This window comes from Dysidea avara, chromosome 11 (genome assembly GCF_963678975.1).
Source record: "Dysidea avara chromosome 11, odDysAvar1.4, whole genome shotgun sequence".
NCBI classification, from domain to species: domain Eukaryota; kingdom Metazoa; phylum Porifera; class Demospongiae; order Dictyoceratida; family Dysideidae; genus Dysidea; species Dysidea avara.
The window spans coordinates 13,645,383-13,659,268 of NC_089282.1; the positions used below are offsets into that span (position 1 = coordinate 13,645,383).

A 13,886-nucleotide genomic window follows, 5' to 3' on the forward strand; every position below is an offset into this window, starting at 1 on the left:
TTCTATGAAGCAATCCGCATAAGATTGTGAGACACATAAAACAACACATGTGCATGCTGCAGAGGATTTCACAATGGTTAAAACACATGCACCTACTGCTGAGTATATCTTGAGTGTTATGCTTTGCACTTTAATGTGACATGTACACTTATGATCTCCTGAATTTGGCAATGTGTTGTGACTCTTAGCAGCTTACTTTGCTCTGTACAGTGTATGTTGCAGTGCTTCAATCAAGTTCTCAGGTAGTTTTCTGTTCAACAATTTCCTCCTTTTTAAAATTCAAATGCAGAAGTATTAAACTGCTTCAGGCAATATCAGCATGGGTCTGAAAAAGTGCTTGAACCTACTGTTGACAGATGTTTTACAATTTAATTCTTTCAACTGGTCTGAGTTCTTTATATTTGTTTCCATGAAAAGGCTCATTCCTTCACATGAACAGATTCCCGTTTTAGCAAGAGTATATAATGGGGAGGGAGAGTATCGAACTGCGCTATACGCTGTGAAAAATGAGCCCGTAAAGTAACCCGCATACTTTCGTTTCTTGTCGTAAACCTGACCGCTGTTGATTGCTCAGATTTAACACCTTAAATGTTTTAGCGGGTGGTCCGTATGGAATCGCAATGGCTGAAATTCCATTTAGACGTGTCACTTTAACTAGTACAACTGTCGAGGCAAGGCATGGGATGGCGACCATGATGAAATCTCTACCATGATGAAATATCGAAATCTCGACCTAGCTCTCTCGACCTAGCTCTCTCGACCATGATGAAACCTCGATGTTTGCTTTCCGGCAGGTTAGCTGCGTCTGTCTTTCTCTTTGTACGGCGAGTTCCTCTGCGTAATGTGCCATACTTTTCTCTAGTACACCGTTATTTCACTCAGTAGTTACATCTACAAAGTGCGCCCACTGCGATTATAATTAGTCACCAATCAACACAAATCACCGAGTCGTTTGAACGATGCCATAGGACTCAGACTTTACGGGCTCATTTTTCACAGCGTATAGCGTAGTTCGATACTCTCCTCCCCATTATATACTCTTGGTTTTAGTAAACCACTTGTTAGAATGGCTTAACAATCAGTTTGCACAGATAGCCACGATATATTGCATAGAAGTGCTGGCTTTTCGGTTGTTTAATAAGGAATCAAGGTAATATACAACCAGAGTCACAAGACAAAACCCATAGTACTATACTTGGGTCAATATACTCTAATAGAACAGTCATCAATTTTGGCACATAACATTTCATTCCCAAAAGTGCATGGATTTATGTAGGTGAATTTTAGTGTGTTGATGTATGCAGTGATAATGCATAAAAGAATATTCTGTTGTAACTACAGTAATTGTGGTAAGTATAGGGGCTTCAAATCACACAGATTGACTGGACTTAAAAACTACTTGTAATCAATTCAGCTTAACTCATATACCCTCTCTTTGTACTTTCTTGAATCTTGAGCAAAAAAATCAAAGAGCCAAACATATTTAATAAGTCAACTAGTTCAAAATTTCAAAAAGTTCAGCTATGTATATAAATGGTTCACAAAAATATAATGCAGATATACCATTTAAGTATAGAATGTTTTAAAGACTTTCCATCCGATTTCAAATGCTGTTTCATCTTCTGATGATTTGAAACCTGTTTCTTCAAGATCACAAATGAAGTGGCACGTGTCAGCTGGTACACTGCTAGTGTGTTTTTGCTGATCTTCCATCCTATCAAAGTTATACCATATGTCATTAAATCTACTTGGGCCTTCCTAAATATCAAAAGGTTCTTAACATACTGTTGAAATGAATCTTTTATCTTCAAATGATAATCTGCAGACAGCTCTTCCTCACAACCTAATGAGATCTTCAGTCTCTTCATCTGGTACAACTCATCATCATTACAAGAATTTCCCTTTGCTTTTAAGGAGCAATACTTCTCTAACTGCAGGTAACAAATATCCATATTTTTGATTGCTCTACCAATTGTTTTTATCAGATCCAATTGTTTTAGATAGATTGAGGCAACACGGTTAGACTCTATCTCTCGGTTCTCAGTCTCGCCTTGTACTGCACAGTTTTGTATAAGTGCTTCCAGCTCTTTGATGGAAGTCTCAAGTTTTTGTGTTACATGGCTAATCGTGTTCTCTTGCTCTCTTAGTAGTTCAGTGAGGTATAGGAAGCACGATCCGATTGCTACAGTGGTAAGTGCCGTGACGAGTGTGAATAGGAAGAGAGGTGGGGACTATTCTACGGAACGGAACGGAACGGAACGGAACGGAACGGAATGATGGACTAAACTGCGGAACGGAATGCTTTCTCAGATTGAAGCTTGCAGCTTACCATTGCTGTACAAGTTATCAGTGGCACTTCCAGCAGGTAATCAAACGTACCCCAAGAAAGATAAAACGAATTTAAGGATCGATTGTGGGTTCTTGTTGGTTGTCATTAGTAACGAAGTACTAATTGTGGGAATAGCTGACTCAGTGATTTCATTATCGGATATATCAAGTAGGGAACTTAATGCATGACTTTTTTACTAGTATGTGAGTTATTTTTACTTACTTGACTTTAGAATGTACAGTCTGATGCCCAGCCTTTCTAATCGGCATAAATCAGTATGTGTATAGCTACACTACAAAGGAAACAAGTATGGTGACAAGCTGAATCAACTTAGTCTAAGTAGAATCTAAAGGAATTTTGTGCAGTGTGTGAGGAGCAAACATTCAGATACCTCAAGGAGGCTATATTGTGTGAACATCAATGATTCATTAACAGAGTAGTGGACTATTGTCAGATATCTCAGCCTGAGTACTGAGTTGAATTCTGGATGGGGTCTATTTTACAGAATGGAGTGCTTTCTGAATCAACTTGCAGCTTGGCTAGCTGCTATCATTGCTGAAATTGCATTTTATTAGTGGAACCTCCAGGAAAATGGAATAGGATAATTATAAAACATTAATTAAGTGATTGTTTAGGTAATCATGACTTTATTCAGTCTAATAAACAGAATATATGGTTGATTGAGTGAGGTATCACTTTCAGAATGTTCAGACGACCAGTGATGAGATGCATGGATTCATCGAACTTTTGTTGTGGTTGGACACATTAAATATCCAAAAGCAAACTGACTGTATAATATTAATTCACTTTCTTTATATTTTCTCAATTTTGAGCCTGTATACAAATAATTGAATTTTCCTTGTCAATAGAAATCCTAGAATAAGATGGGAGAGAAACTTATCTTTGTTTACCTATACTGTACAACCAAGAGTTCGTAATACTGATTTGTATGGGGGAGAGTGTCTAACTCTCAGTATGGCCTGTACAAACACCCTGTGTAAAGTTCACCTTTCATCAAATCAACACCTTTACTGGGGGATAGAAAACTGTTGATTAGAGTTGCTGAAGAAGGTAAAGCCTTTGTTCTGAAATAAGGCCGAGGTGTTACTTTAAGCAGGGTGTTTGGTGAATGCATTCAAGTTAGACACCAGGCCCGTAGCCAGGGGGGGTTCGGGGGGTTCTGAAGAACCGCCCTCTTGGAAAAAAGGTCCACAATTTCAGTAAAAGGTCCACAATTTTAGCAAAAAGGTCCACAATTTTAGTATACAAGTCCAAATTTTCAGGAGCAAAAGTCCATTAGCTACAGATTACTAGATACCACTATAATAAGAAGCTAAAATAAGTGCTCCGAGTAACTCATTCAGTGCTTGCAGTAAATGCAATGCAAGATCGAGATACTCTAATAGAGCAGTCAACCACTCTAATAGAACAATCACTCTAATAGAACAGTCACAATTACATTTTCTTTTAAAAGCTACATAATTTACATGTAGATTGTCTAAACCGAGCTTTCATTAAAATATAAGATTTTGGTGGACAAGCCCCTCCATGCAGAGCCCACGAATAGCATCCATGCTTCAACTCCATGCAATGTGTAAATTTCATTGTTTAAGACACCCTTTGTTCTGCTACACTGCCCCTGTTGATCATGGCAGAGTGCTCAATCTTTCCCATTCTTATTCATTGTGACATTCCAATATATTATATTTAGACACATGCATGTGCAGATGGTATAATTACAGTAGCAGTAGAGATACTTTTCCGGATATCATTCATACAGCTGGTCTTCAGCTTACCTAAAAAAATTGTTATTTTTATTGACTGAAATGCCACTAAATTCAACCTTTTAGTATCTGTTTTCAAAAAATTTTCTGGGGGGGCATGCCCCCAGACCCCCCTAGATTGGGTGTGCTTTGCACACCCAGTCTCAGTACCTTTATTAATCATCATGCAAGTAAAGGTCCACTTTTGGTCAAAAAGAACCCCCCTTTCAAAATTCCTGGCTACGGGCCTGGACACTCCCCACCTTATTATGAACTCTTGGTACAACTTCAAAGGAAATGAAAAAAGCATACAGATGAATCAATAAAATCACTACAGTAAGGTGAATTACAGACTAGTGAGATCTTGGTTAATTAATGACAGCGGTTGGAGATTAAGTGTGGTAGCTTTTTGCTCTTGAATATGTTGCAAAGTGGAAGTACAAATCAAAATGGGATATCAATTTCATTATGAAAAATTTGTATACATAAATAATCTAGCATTACTATTTCATTTGTCCTCCACTTAAACATGCTACAACAGTACTAGTGTCAGTAAATTGGCAGTGAGTCTACCTTGAAATCTCAACTCTAGAGTAGATCCAACACAGGACAGCCCGCACTGTAACAAATACATGTGATCCCATTGTAATTTCATGGACCAGCTGGACTGGGAATCACTTGAAAATAGACGAACAAATTTAACCTGTTTTGTTTGAAGTGAAGCATGTGAAATGTTACACTTTAGAAATCCTAGGATTCTTAGGTGGTATGTAATTAATGTAAGTGTTTCATTTCAGGTCTGACTAGATACATTGAAATTACACACACATCCTGGTCCAAATCACGTTTGCCTGGTGGCTACGGGCATGGTTTCACATGCGGCTTATAATAGAGATTTGGCTGATCTTGGAGTTTTGACATTTAGCCTGATTCAAGGCTAGCAGTCAGACACATCCTTGAATTGTGCAACAGATAAAATCAGCTCACTATTGAATACGGCATTAGTCCACTGCACCAGCTGTTAATATATAAATAACTCCATGCATACACTTCAGTGATGTTTGCAGAATATACCCTCCTTGCGGTCTGCCAAAATATTTGCTCCTCACACACTGCACAAAATTCTTCAAGTTTTAATTCAGCTGGCTCTTTCCTGTTACCAGTATCTTCCTGCTTGCTTTATTTATACACTGACTTATGACTTGAAAGACCGGCCCAGACTGTTTTGTAAAGTCTAAATAAGAAAAACAGCTCACATAGAGTTCCCTTCCGTATGGATGAACATCACTGATACAGCTCATCCCACAATAATACTTCGTTACTAATGACAACCAACAAAAACCCACAATCGATCCGTTAATTCTTTTTATCTTATGTTTAACCATAGATAATAGAGTAAAGGGATAGGAAACGCAATAACGTGACGTCACAAAATACGTACATTTCTATTGGAATTCCGTGTAGTACGTCACGAACATACTCGTTACGCTTGCTGCGCTTGTATCAAAGAGAAACAAATTGTTGTAACGACAGAAATTTGTAACCAACGACTGTGAAACTTCGCTACAGTGAACTCAAGTAAGTAATCGAGGGAATTAGGATGGTACCAACCCTCAAGGAAGTTATACGCAAAAGTAAAGGAGATTGAAAGTGAAAAAAACGGCCCAAAAATTACTTTAAACCACTTTACTTTCTTCGTAAATATATTCTATCCTTTTAACTGTGATAAACCTATTCCTTACCATTTAACAGAGGGAACCAGAGGAAATATCGGAGCAAAACAGGAACTGTTGCTTGAAGAAACGACTAAGTATCTTCCATTTTTAACCAAAAGTTTTAACCACCTTGCAGTACAACGCAACGGTAAAAGACTGTGTTGGTGACACGCCTAGCTTACCACAAGATTCGAAAGTGGAACCGGCTATAAAAGAAGCGGTATGGAATAGGCATGAAGGTACGATGAGCGAAAGTGTGACAGCGTGTAACAATCACGGTTAATGCGATACGCTTTGTTACAAAATCTACGGTCTGAATTCTCTCGCCAAAATCTCTCACATAGGCCTAAATACTTACTGTAGTCTGTTGGATTACTATTTACGCTGCTTAGAACACTAATTCTCACAAAACTGTCTTGTCCTTTCAAGTCACGCGTAACGGAAATCAAACCGGAAATCGCTTGCGTTTCCTATCCCTTTACTCTATTATCTATGGTTTAACCACCCACTGGAGATGCCACTGCTAACTTATAAGGGAAGTTTCAGCAATGGTAAGTTGCAAGCTTCAGTTTGAGAAAGCGTTCCGTTCCGTGGTTTAGTCCATCATTCCGTTCCGTTCCGTTCCGTTCCGTAGAATAGTCCCCACCGGAAGAGACGAGGTAGAATAGATCCACCACGAGTACCCGGTTCAGCCGGAACTACGGCCTTAACCTCTTTCGCTGCATCTTGCTTGTGTAATTGCTCTTGGACTTGCAATTGACTGTTGTTCCTGATATATGGATCATGATCTCCTTCGGCCTTGTCACCCATCGTAAAACGATCACTCGCGATATACAATATAGCTATACGAAGCAGCTACCTACCTAGCTAGGTCTATTCGTTGGAGAAAATCTGTGAGAGTAAAATTCAGACGTGACCTCGGACGTGACTATCATGCACTCAATTATTGTCGGTGTTGGGTAAACGCGGTTACTTTACACCGGGGTTTTTAATATTTACAGCGCGTAGTGTGGAAACCATAATATTATTTTGTTTTTGTATTAGTATTAGTATTAGTATTAGTATTACAGGTAAAGAAGGCTCAAGGAGCCTGTAAAGCCTGATCTGTACAAAAAGAATTTAACAAATTTGCAACTACATAGCAAAAACGTATATACAATAATAGTTAACTAATTAATAATCATACAATATAGTAGACCAGCCACTGTCAAGAAAATTTTTAAAATCATAAAGTGTGGGAGCATTAACTATGTGATTGGGTAAACTGTTCCAGTCATTGATGGCTCGTACAATGAAAAAAGTAGATCTCACTCTTGATGTTGCTTGAGGTATAAATAACTTGTAATTGTGACCCCTAGTTGTTGATGAAGTTGCAGTAGTAAACAAATCTGATGTATCTAGACTGAAATGGCTGTGTAATAGCTGATAGAACATTATCATATCTCCGCGCAGTCTGCGGTATGTAAGTGATGGCAAGTTTAGAGCAGTGAGGCGATCATTATATGTACAGTTTTGAAGATCCTGGACCAATTTTGTGGCTCTTCTCTGTATCTTCTCTATTTGTTCTTGATCTAGAATGTATTGTGGTCCCCAGATGATGTTACTATACTCTAACACTGGGCGGATATATGATTTATACAAGTTGATGAATGTAGCATGGTCGAAATTCTGAAATGTCTTGTGAATAACTGCTAGTAGTCTGTTAGCTTTCTTGGCAACTGTGGTGGTATGATCGTGAAACTTTAACTGATTGTCAATCATTATTCCCAAGTCCCTTGTATAGCGTTTTTTTTCTAATTGCAAGTAGCACTGAGCACTGATTAAAATATAATATGCAAACAATAGTACAGTACTGTACATTAACACTGGAAACCGTAATAATTTAATTTTTGTATAGCTAGTTATTTTGTCGGTAGCTAACGATGCGTCGCGTCGTTTAGCCAAAAACTGAATATCCGTTAGCAGTTATATAGTAGCTAGCTAACGAGGTTTCCACTCAAAATTAAGAAGGTGCTTCTTCGGGAGATTTTCTCACATGCTTTGCTGCATTCAATATCACCATAGATACTAAGGCTATAGTATCTATGATATCACACACAACGGAACTATCAAAAATGATCACGTGACCAAAAATCCATAATATTATTTATTATTATTAATTAGCAAAGCCCACCAGGGGCAACACGCTAATGTGCATTACAAATCACAAATTGTTTAGCTTATCTATAATGTTCTTAAAAGTGTCAAGGTTAATTGTGTCAATGTTGTCAATTTTCAAGTTATTCCAATCAATAATTGTTCTTGGCAGAAAAGAATACTTATATAAATCAATTCTGGATTGCAGCTGTGCAAATTTGAAGGGATTATTGGTACGAGTATATGATACAGGGGTTGGCTGGGGTAAACAGTGATTTGGTAGTACCAGTAAGTTTCTTACAATCTTGAATAATAATATAAGTCTAGCATTCCTTCTCCTACTTTTTAAACTTGGCCATTGAAGGTAATTAAGCATATCTGTAATACTGTGTTGTTGACTGGATCTGTGCCATGGTTTATTAAGAACAAATCTTGCAGTTCGGTGTTGGATCATTTCTAATTTGCTAACTGTTGTTTGGTGATAAGGATCCCAGATGGCTGAGCAGTATTCAATAGAAGGTAACAATAATTGTTTGTATAAGTGTTCTTTGATTTGTATTGGGGCATTATATAAATTCCTTTTCAGAAATCCAAGAAGACGGTTTGCCTTTCCACAAATATAGTTAACATGAGATTCCCATGATAGTGTATGATGGAGGCGGATACCAAGATAGGTGTGCTCTGATACAATATTCAATGGAATATTAGACATTTTATATGTAAAAGTGCTTTTACTGTGGTGGGTTGTAAATTGTAAAATATTGCATTTGGGAATGTTAAATTCCATCAGCCAGTTGCTAGCCCATTGTGTTAAGGAATCTAAGTCATTTTGCAGTATTCTGTGATCGTTGGGCGTAGCTATAGTTTTAAAGAGTAGAATGTCGTCAGCAAATAATCTAATTTCACTCTTGATGTTTGTTACAATATAGTTAATGTAAATTAGGAACAACACAGGACCAAGTATGGAACCTTGTGGAACACCAGATGTAACTTGACATGTAGAAGATCTAGAGCCTTCTACTATACAACCTGTTGGGTACGACCATGAAGGAAGGACTCTAGCCACTGTAAGACAGTTCCTCTTATACCATAGTAATTTAATTTGTAGAGAAGTCTAGAATGAGCTACTCTGTCGAACGCTTTAGAAAAGTCTAATATAGCAGCATCAACTTGCAGGTTCCTGTCAATATCTTTTGCAATGTCATTAACAGTAATGAGTAGTTGAGTCTCACAGGAATGTTTTGATCTAAATCCAAACTGGTTGTCTGAAAGAATATTGTGGTCCTCCAAATGCTTCATAATTTGACTCACGATGATATGCTCCATTGTTTTACAAACTACTGAGGTGAGTGAGATAGGACGGTAGTTGCCTGGGTGAGCTTTGGAACCTTTTTTAAATATTGGGGTGACATAGGCATGCTTCCATTGTAATGGGACTTCACCAGATTCTAGTGATTGTTTGAAAATATGAGTTAGAATGGGAGATAATTCGGCAGCTGTGGCCTTCAGTACATACGGATGCAAGGAGTCAGGTCCTGGGGATTTCGATGTGTCACAGGTACTTAACAAATTGTAGACTCCTTGTTCGGTAATCTCAAATGTAGGTAAAGATGGAAATAAGGATGGACCTTTGTCAGGAATGTTACTATCTAATCCAAAACAGCCAAGCTGTAAAAAGTGTGCGGCCCTCAGAAAGGCTATGGTGAAAAAAGATGTGAAATCCAAGGTGGCGGCCAAGAAATGGCTGTGATGGTAGGTTAATGGTAAAAATTTTAATAATGACAATTTAGGTAAATTTTGTGAAGCGGCACAAAAATTCACCTGAATTGTCGTTATTAAAATTTTTACCATTAACCTACCATCACAGCCATTTCTTGGCCGCTCACATCTTTTTTCACCATAGCCTTTCTGAGGGCCACACACTTTTTTTACAGCTTGGCTGTTTTGGATTAGATTTCATTTCTTTATGTATTTCTATACCCCAAAGCTGGCCTATGGCCAGCTTTGGGACTTTTTAAACCTATGTTTTTTTTCTTTGCTACAGGAAGAAGAAAAGATGAAGTAGATGTACTTTAAATATTTTATCAGTAAATGTACAAATTATACCACCCCAAAAACACCTTCGCTGTAAAAAAGGCGCGCCCAAGAAACTACAAGTACCTGGAACCCAATGTAAAAAAGAAAAAGAAAAATCAGCTTAGCTGAAGTGAAAAGTAACTGGTAACTTAAAGAGCTGATATCTGAAGTGGCCAAGAATACAATTACTAAAGTTTAATCCATGCAAGAACACCTTGGCTATAAAACAGGTGTATACATGAAAGTAACTGGCAACTGAAATGGCTGATTTCTGAAGCAGCCAAGAATGAATGGTCATATACAACTAATTCAAAAATTTAACACTGAACCTTTATAATTCAGCTGTGTTCTATATTCACTCTTGCTGCATCGTAAAGTAATTTCTTTTAACTCTAATTGGCTGGTAATTTGGCCGCCTTTTTTTGCTCTATTATACTGACTATTAAAAAAGGCGGCCAAATTACCAGCCAATTAGAGTTAAAAGAAATTACTTTACGATGCAGCAAGAGTGAATATAGAACACAGCTGAATTATAAAGGTTCAGTGTTAAATTTTTGAATTAGTTGTATATGACCATTCATTCTTGGCCGCTTCAGATATCAGCCATTTCAGTTGCCAGTTACTTTCATGTTTTATAGCCAAGGTGTTCTTGCATGGATTAAACTTTAGTAATTGTATTCTTGGCCGCTTCAGATATCAGCTCTTTAAGTTACCAGTTACTTTTCACTTCAGCTAAGCTGATTTTTCTTTTTCTTTTTTACATTGGGTTCCAGGTACTTGTAGTTTCTTGGGCGCGCCTTTTTTACAGCGAAGGTGTTTTTGGGGTGGTTAAATGTTACAAATTCTTAGTAGGAATTAGGTTTGCACTATAAAGCTAGTATCCCCCTTGTTGGCATTTTACTGCAATTTTTCCTACTGGCTTGTAAAATTTCTAGTTTCTCCTTACACTTGTATTAATTTAGAAATGAAGTAGGGATCCAAGCGATAAAAAGTAGTGATACAAGAGATGAACGATGGTAGCTATTACAGTATAGCTCAGTGGGAAATCCCTACTTTGACATGTCATTTCTAAATTTTAATATACTAGTTTGTTTAGTTTTTTGTTAGAGCATACAGCTAACTAGTGACTGTTCTGTTAGGGTGGCTGCTGTATTAGAGTATCTTGAGTCTGCTAGCCTGCAAAGATGTGTGCTTGCCCAAAAGGGGCGTGGTCATCATGGTTTCGATTGATTATTAGAACATCCCAAGTAGAGTTGTACTGATAATTGGATCGGTAATCATAGAAGCCAATAATTAGCCAGCAGATTATTAGTCTATTCAGCTTCAGCAGCTGTAGTACCACTGGAGAGCTGATGTCAAAGGCTTTGGTATGTACTTAGATAATTTGTTTATGTTTTGTGGTAGCCACTAGTGATGGTTCCGGCCCTAGCCCACTTGTCTGACTAACAACTTTGAGTTGAGGTAAGTGTACAATTTCACAGCATTGGCTTTACTAGTTGTACTTTTAGTAAAGTATGCACAAGTATAACTTGTGGAGACCTACAATCGGGTATCGGTTAACTATCGGTAAAACAGGGTAAAAATATATCGGATATCAGTTTTATCCCGAGTCCGCCTAGCTACCAACTTGAAGGTGTGTGATCACTAGCTATTCCATTGCAAATACAGCTAGCATAAAAGGGGTGTGGTTAATTGTGGTTTTAATTGATAATGCATAGAATAAAGAATAGGCGTGATCTTGTGACCTATCATGGAGATACAGGTCCTGTGGCATCTATGAGCCTTATCCACAATGACGTTTTATGACATCATGAGAATAAAGATGGCCGTGATAGTTGGGGGATTGTTATACAGGAGCCTATGGAGTAAAATTTTTAATTGCTCATATTTCAGCTAGAAAAGAAGATATCGAGTTCTAAACAACAGGTACAGTCAAGTTTTATATAAGACATTACGATAAACGAATTTTGTAACTTTTCATTTTTTTTTCTAAATAGCGTACACTTGCAATATCTTTTGTTACTTCATAACCATACCTGTCAGTTAATGGTGGATATTTCCATGCCTAGCTGAAATGTGAGTGATCGAAAATTTATCTCCATAGGTGCCTGTATAACAGTCCCCCAACTATCACGGCCATTGTTATTCTCATGATGTCATAAAATGTCATTGTGGATAAGGCTCATTATACTCCTTAAGGCAAGTGTTGATACAGAAAATTAACGCCTTGATATGGTTTTGTTGGATGGAGAAGAAGACAAGCAACCTGATTGAAGATAAAAGAAAAGACAAGGCGCAGAGAACATACACTCGTCGGAACCCCAAAAGGCACACCCCACTGGTGAGTTTGTTATTGTGGCATAAAATGGTGGCTGTGCACTGCTTCATTTGGCCTCTAGGCTTGCGACTGTGGTCAGGCAGTCAGGCAGTCTAAAATTCAAGTTTTGGCAATTTTTTTAAAATTCTATATCCGGCTACTTGTAAGTATTTTGTTATATTTAATGTATTATATGGACTAGTACTAGTATTGTTTTAGTAAGGACTTTTAGTTTTAGTTATATATAGTCATAGTCAGTTTCGTCAATGATTTTAGTTTTAGTTATAGTAATTTTTCTTAATTCCTTTTAGTTATTGATTTAGCTATGGTTATAATCTCTGTGTTATTTTAGTTTTAGTTAAAAATGTGAAAATCTTTTAGTTATAGTTATAGTTTTAGTAACATTTCTAAAAACGTTTTAGTCTTAGTTGTACTTACAAAAATCTTTAAGTTTTAGTTATAGTTTTAGTAATCTTTTCCAATTCTTTTTAGTTTTAGATTTAGTTTTAGTGAAATATTCTGTTGTATTTTAGTTATAGATTTAGTTTTAGCTATAACACAGATTTTCTTTTAGTTATAATTTTAGTTAACTAATACATATTTGTCTTCCCAAAAGTACTTTTAGTTTTAGTTATAGCTAACTAAACCACCATCAGGTCACAAACTATAGCATATATTGATGTTTGGATGCTACATATAGCAGTACAGTTTCATTCTGTGCTTTGTTCCACCTGTAGAAATATGTGAACTTATATGTGCGGTAGTCTGAGCAACATAGTGTTGTTTTAGTAAAGAGTTTTAGTTTTAAATTTAGTTATAGTCATAGCTAGTTTCTTCAATAATTTTAGTTTTAGTTATAGTAATCCTTCTTAATTCATTTCAGTTATAAATTTAGTTATGGTTATATTGTCTTTGTTGTTTTAGTTTTAGTTATAGTTTTAGTTGTGCATAAGAAAATCTTTTGATTTAAGTTATAGTTTTAGTAATCTTTCTTAATTCTTTTTAGTTTTAGATTTAGTTTTAGTAAATTATTCTGCTGTTTTTTAGTTATAGATTTACATAATATGGATTTGCTTTTAGTTATAGTTTTAGTTAACTAATACATATTTTCCTTACTAAAAGTATTTAGTTTTAGTTATAGTTAACGAAAACAACACTAACTAGTACTATTCTGTAAAGGTGATTTTCATCTTGTAAGATGTCTCTAGGATGATTTCCAAAGGCAGAGTTTTTGGCGGCGCGTGAACTTTTCACCCGGATCCCTACTTAAACGGTACTACCGTACTGTTTGATAATTTTTGTCTCAACAATCTGCTGTTGTCAATTATCCTGGGATGTTGTAAGACATGACAGTGTTAGGCCACTACTTTTAAAAAGTAATATATTACTTGTTACTGCCACTGCAATGAATGCGATGAACGCATTACAGTTATATATTACTTTGGTTTAAAAGTAACTGGTAATAAATAATATTACCAATGTGCTAGTTAAGTAACATGTTAATACTTCATTAATTAGGTAATAATATTGCAGTAACAAGTAGTAATGCG

At 36.6% G+C, this 13,886-nt stretch overlaps 1 protein-coding gene across 1 annotated transcript; it reads right to left on the bottom strand.

Annotated features, from left to right (window-relative positions):
* Positions 1-6,980: 6,980 nt before the first annotated feature.
* On the bottom strand, positions 6,981-7,568 carry LOC136237692 (uncharacterized). Its single transcript, XM_066027907.1, has one exon. The coding sequence runs from the start codon at positions 7,566-7,568 to the stop codon at positions 6,981-6,983; it is 588 nt and encodes a 195-aa protein (XP_065883979.1).
* Positions 7,569-13,886: the final 6,318 nt, after the last annotated feature.

What these genes read in the sequence shown, in the direction of transcription:
- LOC136237692 (XM_066027907.1), bottom strand. Translation starts at nt 7,568, where the DNA reads ATGATTGACAATCAGTTAAAGTTTCACGATCATACCACCACAGTTGCC.